This window comes from Mustela nigripes, chromosome 1 (assembly GCF_022355385.1).
Source record: "Mustela nigripes isolate SB6536 chromosome 1, MUSNIG.SB6536, whole genome shotgun sequence".
Lineage (NCBI taxonomy): Eukaryota > Metazoa > Chordata > Mammalia > Carnivora > Mustelidae > Mustela > Mustela nigripes.
The window spans coordinates 121,235,440-121,254,199 of record NC_081557.1 but is presented as its reverse complement, the minus strand read 5'-3'; the positions used below and the strand labels follow the sequence as shown (position 1 = coordinate 121,254,199).

Genomic DNA, 18,760 nt, shown 5'->3' with positions numbered 1-18,760 from the left:
GATAAGAGACCTCTAGATAGGTGAGGGGTTTCTACAGGTTTCTGAAAGTCAAAGAAGCCGAGGAAAAAACACTGCTGAAAATCCATGATCTTCAAGTTCTGGGTTGAACTGAACTGAATTCAACAACCAAAAAGTTAACACATACGAAGCTTAGCATGTGCTAGGCATTACTTTAACTGCTTCAGTCATTATTCAGTCATTATTCTAACTGCTCAGTTAATTCTCACAATGGCCCAAGAGGACAGGCACTATTAGCTCCTTTTACGGATGAGGAAACGGGCACAAGGTGATCTCCTCAAAGTCACAGCTAGAGAGCCATGGCTCACCTCCAGCAGTCTGGGTCCTCAACCACTTGGTCTGACTCCAGCTCCAACACTCACTTAGGACCTACTAAGTACAAAAGGCTATGCCATTTACTACAGATCGAACAGGTAAACTTCCCTAAAGAGTGCGTATTTTTATAGAATACATGACGTGCTTCCAAAAGAAAATGAAATTAAACTTCTTCTCAAACAAGGAGTAACTGGTGGTAAATGAACTTGGGGCTACCACTATTATTTCCATTTCCTGACAAAGCAGAGTCTAAAGGAAAAAAAATTTAATTTGAACCAAAGGGAAACTTGGTAACACCATACTCTATTTACTCTAAAATTAAAATAGTTCTAAAATGGCAAGAAGTTGCCAAGGAGAATCCAGACTTTTGTTCCAGCACAGAGTTCAATCTTCCTTTTTCCTTTACAACACAGTTCTCAAAAACAAACAGTATAAATAAAGATGGGGCACACTTTTTAACCTTGCTAAAAAATTAAGAAGTGAATATTATTATAATCATAATGAAATAGCATCTTATACTTATTAAAAAATTGTCAAAAGATTGCTATTGTTTTGAAGTTATAAAATCCCAGGAAGGATTTGGAAAACCTGTATATATCAGGCAGCATTTTAAACTAGTGCAATTATTTTTAGAGGGCAATTATCTTTTGACTCGGTGATTCCATTTCTGAAAATCACTGTAAAAAACTTAATTCAAAAGAAGAACAGAAAATGGTTCATTAAAAAAGAAATTTCTTGTTGGCAATTCATAATGCCGAAAACCATAAAGAACTCATGTTCTGACATGAGAGGTTCCGTATTAATTGCGGCACAATATCTATCAACTCAAAGCATCTAGTCAAAACAATAAATATGAAATACAGTAAGATGAAAAAGCGTATCAAACTGTCATTTTAAAGAGTAATATAATTAACTAGGGGAACTAACAATTGTTGCATAATACAACAGGATGGAATGTAAACTGAGACAAAAATATCTAAGTGCGTGGCATGACATCACTGAAAGGCATCGGGTAAAAAACGGAGCAGCTTAAAAATAATTTTGGGAAACAGTATTTTGACTGGAAACTATAAGGCAAAAAGATAAAAAATAATTGCATATAAACACTGTACTTTAGTTGATAAAGTTGTTTTGCATGGGGAGATACCTGAACAGATCTGAAACCACTTATACAAATAGTGGAGCTGAATAAGCAAATAGATGGTAGATTGTGGGAACCAGGCTTCTTGCTCTGGGAAGTAACAGAGAAGCAAGGAGAAAAGGCTAGAGTGGCCTCTGTAATAACAGGTTAGTCAGAGACATCAGTATGAGCTCATGTTTAGCTTAAAATAGATAAAAATGGAGACACAGAAACAAAGGTTCGTAGGAATTACTAACGTGTTAGTATACACATATGTAGTTCCTAGCTCTGTAGCTGGCATATACATACATGTAGTTCCTAGACCTTGGAGAGGCCCTAGAAGCAATGACACTCCTGGAGCGGTGAGCACACCACATCCAGACTTGGCTTCTAAGTACCATTCCCCAATAAAAGGAATCAGCATCCCTTGAAGAAAGGGCTGGTTCTAGGACTGTGCAGGGAAAATACAAGACAAGTCCACAGCATCTTAGTAAGCCAGAAAGTAAGGAAGTGCTCAAAAACAAAAGAATGGGAGCATATCAAAGGAACATAGAAGTCAAGCTGAAAGAGCTCCGACCAAAGCTGGGACAATTTCAGCAACCAAATAACACAGAATTGGTTTATAACCCAGAGTATAAAATAAACATATGAGTCCACAGTGATACAAATAAATTACTGTATTAAATATACAGGGCAGAAGAGGTAAATTTTCCTTATATATGTAAATACTCCACCCACTGCAAGAAGTAGAGCTTAATTCCATCCCTACCCCCTTGAGTATGGGCTGGACTTGATGACTTGTTTCCAAATAACAGAGTGTGGAAGGGGGGAGAAAAATAACACTCCAGTGGGCAAACCTCGCAAACACTGGCCTGGCCAGGAGATGAAGGTTAGCCATGTCAGTGCTAAGTTCTATCAATGCATGTACCCTTGACATGATGGGATGAGGAGGGTGCTCCACCTTTGTGCTATTTCTTCCTCCAAAACCCAGAACTCCAGTCATGAGGAAAACATCAGATAAACTCAAATTGAGTGACATTCTGTGAAGAACCTGGCCAGTGCTTCTTATATTGTCATGGTCATGAGAAATACGGAGAGTCTCACATTTTCAGTGTGAAACTGCCACATATCAGAGCCTAGGCAGATGTGACCATTAAACACAGTGTGGGACACTGGGCTGGTTCCTGGGACAGAAGGAGGACATTAATGGAAAAACTGGTGAAATCAAAATAGAGTCCAGAGTTTAGTTAACGGTAATGTACCAATGTTGGTTTCTTGGTTCTAACCAATCTGCCATAGTCATGTAAGATGTTCACAATGGGGGGAAAATAGGCATGGGGTCGAGGGGAACTCTGTGCTATCTCTGCAACTTCTCTCTAAATCTAAAATCATTCCAAAGTAAGACATTAAAAAAAAAAAAAGTAATACACATAGCAAGTATATACACCCTATGATTCAACTGTATAAAATGTAATATATGAATGTAAAGATATTAGAAAAATAGCACTTTTATGTTACTAGGAGACACTGCATTTTTTTTTTCCCTTTACTAATTTAATGCTGTTTTAAATGTCTCAGAGAAGCCCCTGATAACTGGGAACATCAGTCCTCAGTGAGGCAGGACAATCCCATGAGGGATAAGATAGAGGTCCAGAATTGTCAAATGAAAATGAAAGGGAGAGGAAGCAGAGGTGACAAACCACACAGCTGAACTGGCAGGATAATTACGCCAGTCAGGGCAGTGGTTCTAGCTGGGGTATATGGACAATGGCCCCTTCCAAGTATCCAAAAATCACCAGACTTTCCCTTAAGTGATGTTCCAGGTCAGGGGTAAGACATCTCTTCATTTGCTCATTTTTCAACTGTTGTACATATTTATTACTTTAAGCAATTTAAACTGCAAAAAAAAAAAAAAGGACAGAGGACGAGATAGGATGTTCATCCCCAGAGAAAAAGTCATGAGTCCACGTTTAAATCCAGTTACCTTATGTAATCGAAGGTATACATGAGCCGAAGAAAGTTTGTCCACATGAAACCTACAAAGAATGAAAACCACTTTTAGCAAGAGGTATAAGACAACCATCTCCTCAGGCCCCTTGCATTCAAAGCATTCCAATTCAGAAAGTATTAACTCAGTGCTTACCACATGCCAAGCACCACAGGGAGTATAAAACACAACCACCGCCTCTAAAGGCACTATCAACCAGGAGAAGTAAGATAAACACAAAAAGTTCTGCAGCTGTGTGAGACGAAGTGCCAAGATGAATACCAGAGAAATGGAAATACCCTGGAAAGGGTGATTTTTCCAGTGAGAAAGAGCTACCCATGACCAAAGGCTTCTCTGAAGGACTGAGGTTTAGAGAGTCCCTGAAGGAACCAGAGGACTTAGAGAAACACAGGGAAAGGAATTTCAGGTGAGGAGAGAAGGGGAATGAAAGACGTCATCAAGACTTCAGTGTTGCAAGCCTGGGAGACTGGTAGGACCACAGGGGGAAATATTTTACAGCTGGAGAAGACACCAGCTTGGGAAAAAAGATGAGAGGTTTGGTTTGAGACATCCTAAGTTTCAAGGCATGGCAAAACAATCCAAAGAGAAGCACAGAGTTGGAAAAGTCATAAAATGGGTCAGACCAACAACTCATCCTCCCTCACATCTGGCAGTGGCCCTAATACAGGCCTTCTCGGAAAGCATGGGATAAACCCTTTAGGATACTGTCCTAAAAACATCTGGAATGTCCTCCCATCTCAATGTCCCAAATAAAACCTTACCTTTTATTAAGGCTCTATCACCCGCCAATGTAATGAAATCTTTCTAAACTTAATCCCTTTCTCACCTAGCCTAGTGGTTAAGATTTTCATACTTATAATTTACCAAATAAAGTTGACTTTCTCTCTTTTCAACATCCAGAGATGCCCCCAGGATTCTAGCACCAAACAACAGTAACACATGATGGTCACTTTGGGATTCCGTTAACTTGACTTGTCTCTTCCTTAGTCCATAATGTCCCGGGCTGTAGAGTTTTCAGTAAAAACCTAAGGAGGTTCCATTGCATCCCATTATGCATTTCTTAAGACATTTTCGTAGCATTAATGTATCTTTCAGAAGTGAAAATAGTCACTCACACCTAGTACAAGATGCAGACAGTATGATTCTACATAAATGTTAAGATTATGGTGTTCCTAATATTCTTTTCAACAAATTAAGCATCTTGTTAGTCACTGTGGATATAGAAAAACAGTACACATTTTTGGCAGTCAATGATGACTCTAGGTTTTTTTTTTAACTTTTTATTTTTTAAAAGATTTTTATTTATTTATTTGACACAGAGAGAGCGAGAGCTCACAAAGCAGGCAGAGAGGCAGGCAGAGGGGGAGGGGAAAGCAGGCTCCCTGCTGAGCAGAGAGCCCGATGTCTATGGATGCCTATGCCAGGCTAGATCCCAGGACTCTTGAGATCATGACCTCAGCCAAAGGCAGAGGCTTAACCCACTGAGCCACCCAGGTGCCCTCTAGATTTTATTTTTAACCATCACTGCTAGCCAGAAGTGGATACTGATTTTTCCCCAACTGGTTCATTTACTCATTTGCATTCCATATAAAAGATTGCTACTGATTATCATCTTCAGCTTGGCCTTTTCCATTGGGAAAAAAATGTGTTTTTACAAATTTAGAAATTATCTATATCATTACTCTCTTTCAGAATCTTAGGAAAGACTCCATTAGGAAGCAAGTTCAGCCGAGAACTAACTCCTCCCATTCCAACTTGTTTTAAACCACTTCTCCACTTACAGCAACGTTTTCCCACATACACACAGTAGTTTAATTGTATTCTGATTTCCCTTAAGAAAAGGTCTCTGATATGGAATTTTATCAAAAGAAGTACACAAATAATTCAACGTATATCTAATCCCAAAACCCACACGGGAATATATCACTGCTGATACACAGACCAATTCCACACTGGTAGGTTAACCTCTATGAGGGCACAGGGAATGCAGGGAAATACAGGGCTTGGTTAAACTGTAAAAACAAACAAAAAACCCCCCAAAAACCCAGCTCTACAAGTTTCCTTAAAAAACCTTTCCAAACCTTCTAAAATGTTTACTCCAAAAAGTTTCAATTATTCCCCGTAGTTTCCTAGTTCCTTCTTGTCCTTGTTATCTTCCTTTCTCTTACTTCATCCCTGTTTTCTTTACTGAATGCAAAGACTAGAAAGATCAACAAATGAGTGTCAATGACTGGGAGATGCAGACCCTCAAAACTGAGTCATTTAACTCCTCAAAGTGGGGTCCCTGGGAATAGTGTTCACTAGGGTGTCTGGAGGCAAACTATTTCTATTTTTCTATGTTCTTTTGTTTAAAGATAAACCCAGTTTCATTCTCATTTAGTCCCGGGAAAATCCTTTGCTTAAAGGTGCCTCAGAAGGTTTTCTGGTACAAACTCAGGTAAAGTTCCAAAGTGTACCTTGGAGAGACACAGGTTGGAAAAATCACCTTGGAATGCTGATCAACTGAATCATTCCTAGCATGCCGAGGACTGTTCCCAGGATTGCCAAGAAAGTCCTGAAACCGAGGGCTGGCTATTCCACCTTACATTAGGCCCCAAATAGCTTCAGAACGTAAAAGTCCATCACTTCCAACAAGTCATTAGTCTCAAGAGTTGGTCAAGATGGGTATCAAGGTATCTATAGACATTAATTTGGTTAAATAGCATTCCAGGAGAGAGTAAACCATAGTGAAATAAAAAACTCAACTCAGAACACATAAGGCATAGAAATTTCTCTTCCATGTATTTAATTTTTTAAAAAATTAAGGTAAAAGGCTGTGGTAAATTGACTTCCGTGGTACATCTGAATACTCTGAATATGGCACCTTTACTAGGCGAGTATTTACACCTCAAACGTGACATGTTAGAAATTCACAGCAGATAACTACATAACAGAGGCAGCCATTCTCATCTCCTTTGACAAGATCTGGAACTCTGTGGGTTTCAAGGACAACTGAAATAAGCCAGCTCAGTGATACGTCCTCAAAATAGAGATACCAGAATGTAGTTATTGTGGAGAAATGTCCAGTAGAGATGACTGCTAGAGAAAAAGAGAGTTAATCAGGAAGTTAACAAATATTTATAGGACATGTGCCATAGGCCAGGTGCCATGGTAGGTAATGGGATGGGATAGTAAGTAAAGTGATCATTGTCCTCATGAGGCGTATAATCTAGAGTTCCAAGAAGGTAAGCAGTACTCAATCCAAAAGCCCCTTGGCAGTGTACACTGCCCACCTCAGGTAAGAGGGAACCAAGCAGTGTCTACCGTGAGGACCCCTAATTTTTGAGTTCAGAAGACAGGCCACTGTGCTGGAAGAGGGGGAAGATTGAAAAAAAAAAAAAAAAAGACTTTAAAATTCTTCAGGTTTATAGTGCCTCCTGGCTCTTGGAGTGTGGACTTCAGAGAAGACAGACAGGAAAGCATTTCCTCTTAGTCATGAATTATCCCCTCCATCATAGGGCAGACTGAAACAAGAGAGGAGGCGCCCTTTGGTGGGTACCTGCAGCTGGGCTTGGGGGTTCTGAGGATGGCCACCTCTGGAGGGGAGCTTAGGTTAACTTCTGTGCAATAGTTTTCCTATTAAATGTCCAACGCTGTCCACTTTATTGAAAGTAAAGCAGCCCTTCTAAAAAGTGTCTAACTTCTGTCTCTCTAGGGAATTGAGTGAAAGATCCAGGCCCACACTTGGGAGAAAGGAGGTCCAGAGAGAGCTGCAGCAATGGCCCGAGGGAGGAAGGAAGTCACCCTTAGCCAGAGCGCAGCAGCCGAAGGGAAGAAAAAAGTTGGTACTTCAGAACTCGAGCCAGCTGGGGAAACAGCAACAACCAGAGCACATCTGTTCAGTCTCCCAGAGACTTAGTTTCTTCATCTGAAAATGGGTATAATACCAGTAACTCTTTTACAGGGTTACTGTGAAATTAAAGGTATTAATAAAGTAAACATCTACCAGCACTTGGCATGCAGTTAGGTATTCAATACGTGTTTGTTATTACTATCATTAAAGCAAATAGGATCTGTGTGCTTATCTTTAGGGACAGCATTGAGGGGAGGGGCGGTGTTTGGGATGTCGTGGAGACCATTTCCTGCTCTCTATATAGAATTAGGCTTCAGGAAGAAAAAATGAAACAAGATGGGATTGGGAGAGAGACAAACCAAAAGTGCTCTTAATCTCACTGAACAACCCGGGGCGGAGGGGGGTTGTCAGTGGGGAGAGGAGGGTGAGGTTATGGACATTGGGGAGGGTATGTGCTATGGTGAGTGCTGTGAAGTGTGTAAACCTGGCGATAGACAGACCTGTACCCCTGGGGATAAAAATACATTATATGTGTATAAAAAATAAATTAATTAATAAAAAAAAGAATTAGGCTCCAGGAGACACATCACAAGAGTAGAAGTTGAAGACAGAAAAAGAACACAAACTGAGCCCAAAAGTGTTATGTGAAAGTCATGGGAGTCCATGTCCTCCTAAAAGGTTCAAGGTCTGAGAAGTAGAAATGCCCATATGGCATTCTAAGGCAGTCAGAAAAAGAAAAAGAACTCAACTAAAATGAAGGAGTTTTTTGATCATTGGTCATCATCCTTTGGGCTGGGTTTTGTGAGCAGCAAAAATAATCCTCGGAGGCAAAGAAAGTAATTATTATGTTTTAAATTTCCAGAAAATATTTTAAAGAGGGAGTAGAGGCTGGATCAAGATGGTGCTAACTTCATGAGGGAGCTGGAAAGACAAAGGGAAGCCAGACTCTGTTTTCTTTAAAGCTGGACCTGGTCAGATGCTCTATATATTCCATCTACAGGAAAGCTTCTATTTTCCTCATTGTAACTTGTAAGGCCCTCACTCATCCTTTGTCCTTTCAGGAAGAACTGTCTGAGTGTGTGAGTGAGATGGTCTCATTAGCCTACTATGAGAAGACACACATGAGGTTAAAGAAAGGAAAGCCTAGGTTCCAGAGGCCTCTGTGGTCATCCCTAGTTTACAAGGCAATTGTAAATGAGGGGAGCTGGCAGGCAGCTACTTACCACTGACCGTTCGTAAACAAAATGCAAAGCAGTAAGTTCTAGGTTTCAACATAAAGATCAGGTAGGCTGGCCAAATCTAAAAAAGTAAACAAGGCATAGAAAGCAGAAGCAAAATTATTTCTTACCAAATATCTTCAGGCCAGCCATGCTTTATTAGATCTTCATCTATAGAGAGAAACAAGAAAACAAAGAAAAGGTTAAAAGAAAAACCTCAAATGAAAATATGCCAGAGTTTACAGTAAGCTGGGGAGTGGAGAAATACCAAGCCTTTCCACAACTGTTTCTCTCACTTAATGGAGGAAAGAGGAATTCAGAGAGGCTATGATGCTCGAAAACACAGGAAAAAGAAAAATTTGTAAAAATGGTTTTTACATTTGGGCCATGATAATTGTCATTATTTTTATAATAACACTTCTAAGAAACTTCAAAAATATTTCTATTAAAAAGTAATAAAACTTCAAATCAGAGCAGCTAAGAAATTAGATGAGGTCTTACAAAACTGATGCACTGTAAGAAATTTATTTGTTAAAATGGTTTTGCTAATCAGAGAACCGCATTTTACTTTTTTAAAAAAGACCTCTCAATTATAAAATTGTAGGATGCAACAACCATCAGAAGTATAAAAAAGGAAATAAAAATCACCTAAAATTCTGTCACATATAAAACAAAAATAAAATAGAAGAAATAGCTAGAAATTAAAACTGTCTCTCTGGGATGGAACATGGGTGTTGGAAAGGATAGGGGAAAAACAAATGTTTTTATGATACGCATTGTTACTATTTGAAGTTCTGAGCTATGTATTTGTTAGATCAAAGTAAAATAAAAAATGAAAAAGTTCTTTGTAAACAATGACTACTTAATTCTATCATGTGAATAAACTTCTCTACTGTTCATATTTGTACTGTTTTTAATTATAAATACTTTAGTAAATATTTTTAAAATAAATATGTCCATATTCCTGATTATTTCCTTCAAGCATATTTATAAAAGGTGAATTATTCCTTCAAAATGTATACTTTTACATTCTTAAGGCTAATAATATATTATCAGTACAGAAAACTAATATCAATATACACTTCCAATAGCCACATTAATAATTAAAAACTAATTGTGTTTAATACAAAAGCATTATTTAAAGTGTTAGATACAAGGTTAGAAACTGTAAGGTAAACAAAATGATTAATATGATGATTTAAAATGTACCCAAGAAAGTATAATCTATCTTACTTGAAAGGGGTATTCATTTTCCAGAAAAACAAAGGGATGATAAATCTTGGATGAGCGTGCAGACACCATAAATTTTCTGAAGGGCTTCCTACTAGCTGAAATGGGAAGCTGAGCCAATAGCCAACAAGGAACCAAAAAAAGTAAAGGGAAATACAAAAACCTCTTTCCCTCAGTCAGGCCATGTTTGGCTCCCTGGTGACACCTGCTGGCTAATAAAAAGAAAACATCTGAAAGCTTTTCAGTAAAAGAAAATTATTCAATTAAAAATTCACTTATGTTCCACGTAGTCACTTGTCTGAAGTCATCAAGGCTGTTAGAAATAAGTATGAAGTGCTAGGAGCACTAGAGAATGGGGTGTTTTAAAAATTTAATATTTTCATACAAAGTTGACTAGGAAAACGAACATCTCCAAATAACTCCAAATGGTCGTGGGGAAAAAATGTTCTATCATAGCTTTCTTTCTACATACATTTTAAGGACAGCAAAACACCACTCCAGTGGGTTCTGGAAAGAATCTAAATTTACATCTGTAGAATCTAAATTTATGTCTTTAAATATAAATCTGTACATAAAAGTTTCTACAATGGACATTCCTTTAAATGGGCTACAATCAAGCCCATCCTAATCCTTTTTTCTCCACGAAGACTTCCTGGTTCTCTCCCAATCACTCTTACTCTCTGCCTCTCTACTGCTACAGCACTTACTCATACTGCTTCAGTGAACCCATACTTTTTTTTTTTTTAAGATTTTATTTATTTATTTGACAGACAGAGATCACAAGCAGGCAGAGGGAAGCAGAGAGAGAGAGGGGGAAGCAGGCTACCCACTGAGCAGAGAGCCCAAGGAGGGGCTTGATCCCAGAACCCTGGGATCATGACCTGAGCTGAAGGCAGAGGCTTTAATGCACTGAGCCACCCAGGAGCCCCTAACCCACACTTTTAAAAATAGGCTTCATTTTTAAGAGCAGTTTTTAGATTCACAGCAAAATGATCATTATTTGTTTTTGCATGTACCTCTCCACATTTAATGCTGCAAAAGCACAGATTACATCTTCCCCTTTGGCTACTCAGAGAGGATGGCATGTGGACCCACACAGATCAGCCTCAGCAAATAGTAAACTAAAATGGAAGGAAAAGAGAGACATGATGGGACTGTCCCTGGCATAGCTGCCTTGGGAGCTCGTCAATGGGAAGCAGTATCAATGCAGTCCTTCATTGTAATAAATAAAGTTTCCTGCTCAGAGTCATATAGTGCAAAACCCACACAACCGTAGGGAGCAGCTCTCCTTTAGGTGCTTCTCAGTAACCTAAGTCTTGGGCTTGCATCCTCAATGTAGTAGAAAGCAAAGTAGATTTGATCAGGTATGGATCTATATCTAGTGTAGGTAACCAGGACTGGTTCTAACTGTTCCTCCTTGCTCAGCATCCTCTTCTCAGCCACATTCATCAGGAGGATGCTATGAAAAAAATACAAATTACCTATGATGATGTATGAGTTACTAAGAGAAATAGAAAACTCAAGTATTAATATAGCGCAGATTGCTTCTCTATAACTCCACCAGAGACAATGTCATAAATTCATTATAAGGAAAAACTGTTTAAAAATTACTTTATTCTATCGTTTTTAGGTTTTTTTTTTTTGGTCTTGGATGGGATGTAATTGTCTTGCTTATTCTCATTCTGCTTTATGCAACCAGTATTATTGCAAAGTTCTAAACCATTTATACAGATCTGATTAAAACTATATATATTTACACAGCTATTACATGTCATGTATCACATTATACATTTTATATATATTACATTGTATGTTATATTAAATATGTGTATATGTTAACTATAGTTCTACATCTACATATACTATAGTAATATATAACATTACTGTTCTCTGACATTTTTTTCATTTTTGACTTTATTAATTTCATTCATGTCAAATGTCTCATACTGAAGAATGTTACACTTGCCTCTTTTAAAGAATCAAGTTTAAACTGTTATCAGTTTCAAACTGCACCTGGAACAGACTGATGGTTTTAGGGGTGGTGGTGGCGGGGGGAATAAAGCAATACCTGGAGGTTAAAGAAAAGTAACTGGAGGGAACTGGCCAGCTCTCAGAGTCCTAAGGTGGTCACCCAGCTATGGAGCGGTCCCAGGAGCAAGAGGAGCTGGTTCTGGGGAGCTAAAAAAGCTCCATTGGTGACTCCTACCATTGCTGAGCACCCACCCCAGGCCAGGTGCTTTACTCAGGCTCTTTATTTAACCCTCACACCCTTGCAAGACAGACAATGGCCCATGATCCTCTTTGTACACCTCAGCAATGTGAGGTTCAGAGAGGTGAAGTGACTACAGCCAGTCTGCTAAGAGCTTGCATTTTAACCCACATGGGCCTGAATTCAGAGTGCTTTTTTCCAAAACATGACACAACCCCTGTGAGAAGAGCCACTGCGTATTCTCCAAGCTTGAAGAAGAGGGGTTCTGTTGGGTCTCCAAGCTCCCCTGCTGCTATCTTTTCTCCCTCAGCTCAGGGCTGTCAACTCCCTGCTCCATAGCAAGAAAGCTCACCTCCGCTTTCATCTCCCTCCTCACTCCGGCAATCAGAAGGCCACATCCCTAAAGCGGTTTTCCCTTTTAAACTTTAGTTTACATTGATTAGTGGATCAAAAAAATTAATATAGCTGGTTGAGTCTAGCTTTGTAAAAATCAAACAAAACAAAAAACAGGGCACAGCAAAAAGTATGGGCATTTTTTGTAAATTTTTATTTTAGTTACATCGATGTGTACAGTGTAGAATAATGTATTTCATTCTGAGCAGAGTGATCAACATAGTTTGAAAAAAATAATGTTAACATTCTGTAACTCAAAAAGAGCCATCTTCGGCCTCAAAAATCCTAAAAGTATGTTTCCTCTATTCTTAAATGTGGTAAAAACATACAGAAAATGATCTTTACAACTAAGTTACACATGATTTTTACTTGATATAAATTAGCACAGGTTAACCTCTGATTCATATCACCTTACATCAGACGATACCACAAAACTCTTAGTAAAAGTTAAGTTTCTAATCAGCAACAAGTGGTCCAAAAAACCCCAATACTATTTGATATAATTAAATTGTAGGAAAGTTAACCCACTGGAGTGTCTTATAATGGGTTTAATTAGTAGAAATTAGCTGAAAACTCATATCTGACCAACCAAGGCAGGGGTAGGGGAGGAGGCAATTAACACTTACCTGCTGGAAATTTCAAAATCAAATGCTTTTGAAAACTTACTTTCATATTTATCCTTTCCCATGTAAATAGTGTAAGCAGATGAATTAACTAAGACAAAACAAAAATATAAAAAACAGTTAGGTAATTTCATCCCCAACAAAACTGCTTCATGGAAAAAATACACAACAATACTTTGATTAGGGGTTGGCAACACATGGCCCACAGGCCAGATCCCGCCCTTTTTTGGAAGCCCGCATGCTAAGAAATGACTTCTACATTTTTTAAGGAGTTGAAAACACAAAATGAGGAATAATAAAGCTAGAGACTGGATGTGGCTCACAAAGTCTAAAATATTTACTACCTGGCCCCAATAGGAAAAGTTTATTGACCCTTATACAATAGATACTTTCCTGCTTTCATCAGGGATAGAGTTCAATACAATTCCAGTTCAGCCCTATACTTTTGCCTTCTTCAAAAGAGTAAAAAAACAAACAATTTAACCTTCACCTCAACCATATAAAAATAGGCTTCTATACTTAGCTGAGTTTTTTCATAATTTTATTTTGGCAGTATTATTCTCTTCCAGGTGTGCTGCAAATTTTATATATATATATATATATATATATTTGTGCTGCAAATTATATATATAATGCACTATCCCATTCCGGGCAAAGACAGGTTTTCAATTATCTTCAAAATCAGTGACTGAGTCCTGATTACACATTAGAATCACCTTAATTATGTCCCAGGTCCATTAAGACTAACCAAATCCAGATTTCTGGTGGATAAGTAATGGTGTGTTTTTTTTGTTTGTTTGTTTTGTTTTTTTAAGAATCTTCAACTATCTCTAATGTGAAGTGAGTGTTAGGAAATACTGCCTTAAACCAAACTGAATATTCTAGATATGGCTTACCTTAGAAATGACATTTGTTTTACTGAGCTAGTGACTTGCCGCAGGCATCTTCCATCTGGAGTCAAACAAAAATTTAAGTTTCTGAAATTGAAATTGTCTGGGCATTGGGTTTCCAAGCTAGTCTACCAAAACTTGTTTGACCCCATCTGGATCTAAATTCCTGAGTTAATAGTCACTGGGCCCCCAATCTGGGCAGCCTGTTGGCTGTCATTCCAGGGTACAAACTAGTACATATGAGTGGTGCTCCAAAGGCCAGAGGTAGCACTCTCATTTATAAATTTTTAAATAAATTGCCTGTACTTTCAGTAATGAGAAACTCCTTAAATTATCAATCATAGTTGCTCTGTTGGGGTGGGAAAATCCCATTTCCTTCAGTTAACTATTATAAATACCATAACCCAAATTATGGTATTTATAGTAAGTAGTTGAGGGAACTATCTGGAAAAGAGAGAGTATTTGCATTGACTAGTTGACAGAAATACTCATCTATAATTGAGTATTACATTAGCTTGGTAAGACCTTAGCATAGACAGAAGAGCCATTATAACAAATGCCAGAAGTGCAGGAATAAAACCATTTCAGATTGTCTCTGTACAACCTAGTGTTATTCTATGTGTACACTCTTTGATCCTGTAATGTCACCACTAGGTATATACTATAACGACTCAATCAAGCAATGATGTTCTTTTTACAATCTAAATACCCATTAATTAAGACTGGTTAAACACAGAAGAACATACATAAACAAAATACCACGTACCCACTGAAAACAAAAGGCAGGAATTAAATAACAGTATTTTTGTATACATATAGCAAGATTCAATTTGTAAAAAATTAATATATAGTTGTATATTCAGGTTTCCAACCATATGCTTAATATATGCATCTGTTTTCTTTATATGTATGAGAAGATATACATATAACTATTAACAATGCTTACCTTGGCTAGCTTGCTTACCAAATATATAGATGGTTTTTTATAATCAGAACGAAAGTAATTTTTCAAATGATTAAAATAAAATAAAGCTGTTTCTGCAGGCTAAGCGACCCAAATTGTAGCCAAGAGAGTGAGAGACAATTGTTTGGATGGTTGACCTATAAAATGAGGTGATTAAGAACATAACTCAAATGCAAACTAAGAGGCATTCTACAAAATAATTCTTCAACAAAAGTGTCATGAAAGACAAAGACTAAGCAACTGCTCCAGATTAGAACAGGCTGAAGAGTACTGAATGACAACCAAATGCAACAATGATCTGTAATGTTCCTTTGTTATAAATGCATTATTGACACCAATGAAAACCAAATAAAAGCTGATGAATTAGTAGTATTGCTGCAATGTTAATTTCTTAATTTTGATAATGAGGAATGGTTTTTGATAACAGAACATCTTTGATTTTAGGGGGAAAAAATCCTGAAGTATTTGGGGGTAAAATGTGACTTACCAAAAAATGACTCAAGAAAAGAAGTGTGTGTGTGTGCACACATGTGTGCACACACATGTGGCGAGAGGGAGATGAAGAAAAATAAAGAGGGAAGGAAAGAAAGAAGTTCTAATGTTAGAATTTGGGCGACCTAAGAGGTTATAAAGGAAATCTTTTGTTATTTTTGTAACTTTTCTGAAAGACTGAAATTAGTCAAAAGAGAAAATTAAAAAAAAAAAAAAAAAGGAAAATGTTCAGTAAGAAATCTGAAGAAAGTTCCTGTGTATGTTAAGAGGGATATAGGAAAAGTAAATTGAATTATTCTAGTACTTTTGTTATTCTTGCCCAAAGAATAGGGTTGATTAGTATGGAATATAGTCATCTTAAAGGTAGAGGATTCAGGTGTAGCAACCAATCCAACTTTAGAGGCTCTGAAATAATTTCATTATTTACAGATGCAATCAAAAGGTACTAGAAGTGCAGATGGACTTATGAGCCAAGTGCATATACTGTGTGGATCCATAAATCAGATGGTCTTGAATCTGACAGTGGAAATACAGTAAGGCTAATGTTTCATTATTCCATTATGACAGAGCATGAAACACGAATTAAGTCAAGGAGATTTTAGTCCGAAACTAATTTTAAAAGAAAAAGCAATAACTTTGTATTGATATTTTCTCCCCATTTAAAAAAAAAGTTTTTATACAGCAAACCCTAAGTTGTCTGAAAAGCTTGGCAAGTGCTTTCCTGAAGAATCTGTATGTTCAAGTTGATTTCTCTAAGAGGATATGTTAAAGTTCTATTACTATTTTACTAACCAAGTTAAAATTTTTCCATTAACTTTGCAATTTTATTTTTAAAAATTTTATTTATTTATTGGAGAGCAAGAGAACAACAGAGAGCCTGCAGGAAGAAGATGGGTAGAAGGGAGAGGACGAAGCAGGACCCTGGGGATCATGACCCAAGCTGAAGGCAGATGCTTAACCGACTGAACCATCCAGGTGCCCCTTGGCAGTTTTAAAAGATTTGCTGCCCAAGTGCGTTTTTGTTAGACTTAAAGTCCAAATATTTTTCTAACAGGAAGCAGTTCTGACCTTATAATGGAAGCCAATGAGGAAAACATGACCCATAATCTGCTAAAACACCTCTCTATTATGGGCATCTGTGTAAGTACAAATAGTGCTCAAAGAATTTAGAATGGCTTTAAGGAGAATAAAGCAGCTAACATAAAATACATGTAGTACCTATAAACCCCACCTGTATTTTTTATTTCATCGTTGGGCTTCTTCTTTGGATACCTATATTGTTGGGAACTCTCATGAGTGGAGAAGCTAAAAAGAGATTGGAGTTAGGACAAAGTCAGCAAACAAAAAAAAGGGAGGATGCTATTAGGGGTCTACAACAGCTTTTCAGGCTAGTGTGAATTGTTTCTGATAATTTTAATAATATGGGTAATACAAACCAACTCTATAAAGGCAGACAAGTCTAGACTACTGAAAAAAATGAGATGGGACAGTGTTATGGAACGAGGATGGGGGCAGTCTGTGAGCAAATTCCCTGGGCCTTAATGTTCTCATCTTTAGAGAAAGTATCACCTTATTCAACAACATGAGACTGGTTTCGCTTAAATCCCACGTTTAACAAGCAAGCAGAGAGAGTAACAACAGAATAGTATGTGCTGTGACTAAGTCAAAAAATACCTTTATTCAATAAGCATTTATTAACTACTATAAGCCAGGCACCAGACTAGGAAACAAGGAGATCCTGCCCCTGTCCTCAAGAAGCTTACACTCTAGATTAAGCAGACAGCATCTAATACCAAAGATACACAGGGGGTGTTAAGGGGGTTCCCCAAAGGGGTTTAGCTAAGTAATCTCCGGGTTAGGTTGGGAGAGGCATTTGTAAAAGATGGGCGAGAGCTGTCTAGCACCCTTTCCTGGGCTGCCAAAGACAAATCAGAAACACTATCATGTGTCAAATTTTGAGATCTGGGACATCAACTCTAGCCAGTGAGTGGCTGTACCGCCACTCCACGTTTTTTTTTGTTTTGTTTTGTTTTTTTTTACTGTTTTCTGTTGCATTCCAGGATCTATAACGCTATCCTAGAAGGGTAAGGCGCACTTCCTGGAAGGCAGTGTGGTTGGCAGGTAAGCCCCTTCTTTCTCAAGTGGGTAATTACCAGGACGCAGTCAGAATAAAGGTCAAGGAGGTGGAGATGAGACCTGCGACGGGGGTGTGAAGAAGCCCACAAACTCTGCCCAATTCCAGGTAGCGAAGGGAGGTCTTTCCGAGGAAAAAGAACTCCCGGATGCAAAGACAGCAGGAGTGATGGTCCATTTACACTCCCCCAGACCCACACAAGGGGCACAGGGGGAGGACAGGGACGGACACAAAGTGGGGACCGAAAGGGAGTAGGAAGAAGCCCCCACTGCTGAGGAGGAGCAGCTTTAAGATGAAGTTCAGGCTGAACAGCCGGGGGTCCCGGCTTCGGAACCCCACTGTAGAGCAGGGACGGAAGGGGTCACCGCGCCCACTCACCGCTGTTGCTGGTAAAGTAGAACACCATGATCTCGGCGGCGGCGCGGGGACTCCAGCGCGCAACAGCAGCACTCAACTCGCTTGCTCAGGATACCAGAGAGCGGAGGCCGCCTGTTCCCCGGAACTCCTCACGCACTTCCGGCGGACGTCGGGTCGCGTCATAACGCCAGCCGTTGGCGCCATCTTTAATCCTGGCGAATTGCTGATGGGGGGAAGGTGTGCGGGCGGGCTAATAGCGTTCATTGGTTTGGGGGTTGAAGAAGGAAAGTAGATGGAGCTAGGACAATTCGTAGTTGAAAAACGCAGCGAGGAAATTCTGTCCTCTTAAAAGAAAAATACCTTTGGCCGACTTTGCTTTTAGAGTCACCACCAAGTGAGCAGTCTTATCCTGAGGCTTATGTGTTGGTTGTTCACGGCTACCCATCACCCCCTGATGTGCTCCGGGACAGCAGCAACCATTGCCTCCACAGTGTTCCCTGCGCCAATCACAGTAGCTGGCACGTAGTAGGAACCTTTAATTTTGAAATGAACCCAAATGCTTCCACTATTCATATTCTAGCTCCACCACTTATAAGGCGTTTGTTGGCCACATTTTGTGCTTCACTCACCTGATCTCAAAATGAAGATGAATACACCAACTAATTCATAGGTTACTTTTCCAAGGTGAAGTAAGTTAACAGGTGTAAATGGTTAGAATATAGTGAATGGTTAACTAAACTGATTTGTTAATGATATTCCCCACAGGCATATGCTTCTTGGGGTTTGGACTCAGGACTGTTCTGCTGTAAACTCTATGATGGGCCATCCATTACCTGTGTTATAGGGCAAATTCCAAACCAATGAATCTTAGAAATCTTACTGCTTTTGTCACGTGGGAATAATATTACTTATGTAAAGCTCCTCAGCAGTTAGTTTTGACCTGATGGTTTCTCTTTCA

The 18,760-nt window shown here is 38.7% G+C and overlaps 1 protein-coding gene across 3 annotated transcripts in view; it reads right to left on the bottom strand.

The window, feature by feature from the left end:
- Positions 1 to 17,949, bottom strand: part of CCDC25 (coiled-coil domain containing 25) — a 40,840-nt gene extending 22,891 nt beyond the window's left edge. The window contains exons 1-5 of one of the 3 annotated variants that reach the window (XM_059372656.1): positions 17,824 to 17,949; positions 16,543 to 16,616; positions 13,009 to 13,056; positions 8,642 to 8,681; positions 3,438 to 3,489 (exon numbers count right to left, since the gene is read on the bottom strand). In XM_059372656.1, coding sequence (XP_059228639.1) covers positions 3,438 to 3,489; positions 8,642 to 8,681; positions 13,009 to 13,030 — 114 coding nt within the window. In that variant the 5' untranslated portion in view covers positions 13,031 to 13,056; positions 16,543 to 16,616; positions 17,824 to 17,949. Of the gene's footprint in view, positions 1 to 3,437; positions 3,490 to 8,641; positions 8,682 to 10,756; positions 10,816 to 13,008; positions 13,057 to 16,542; positions 16,617 to 17,823 lie in introns of those variants that run through there. The other 2 variants (XM_059372647.1, XM_059372666.1) reach the window with 2 other exon arrangements.
- Positions 17,950 to 18,760: the final 811 nt, after the last annotated feature.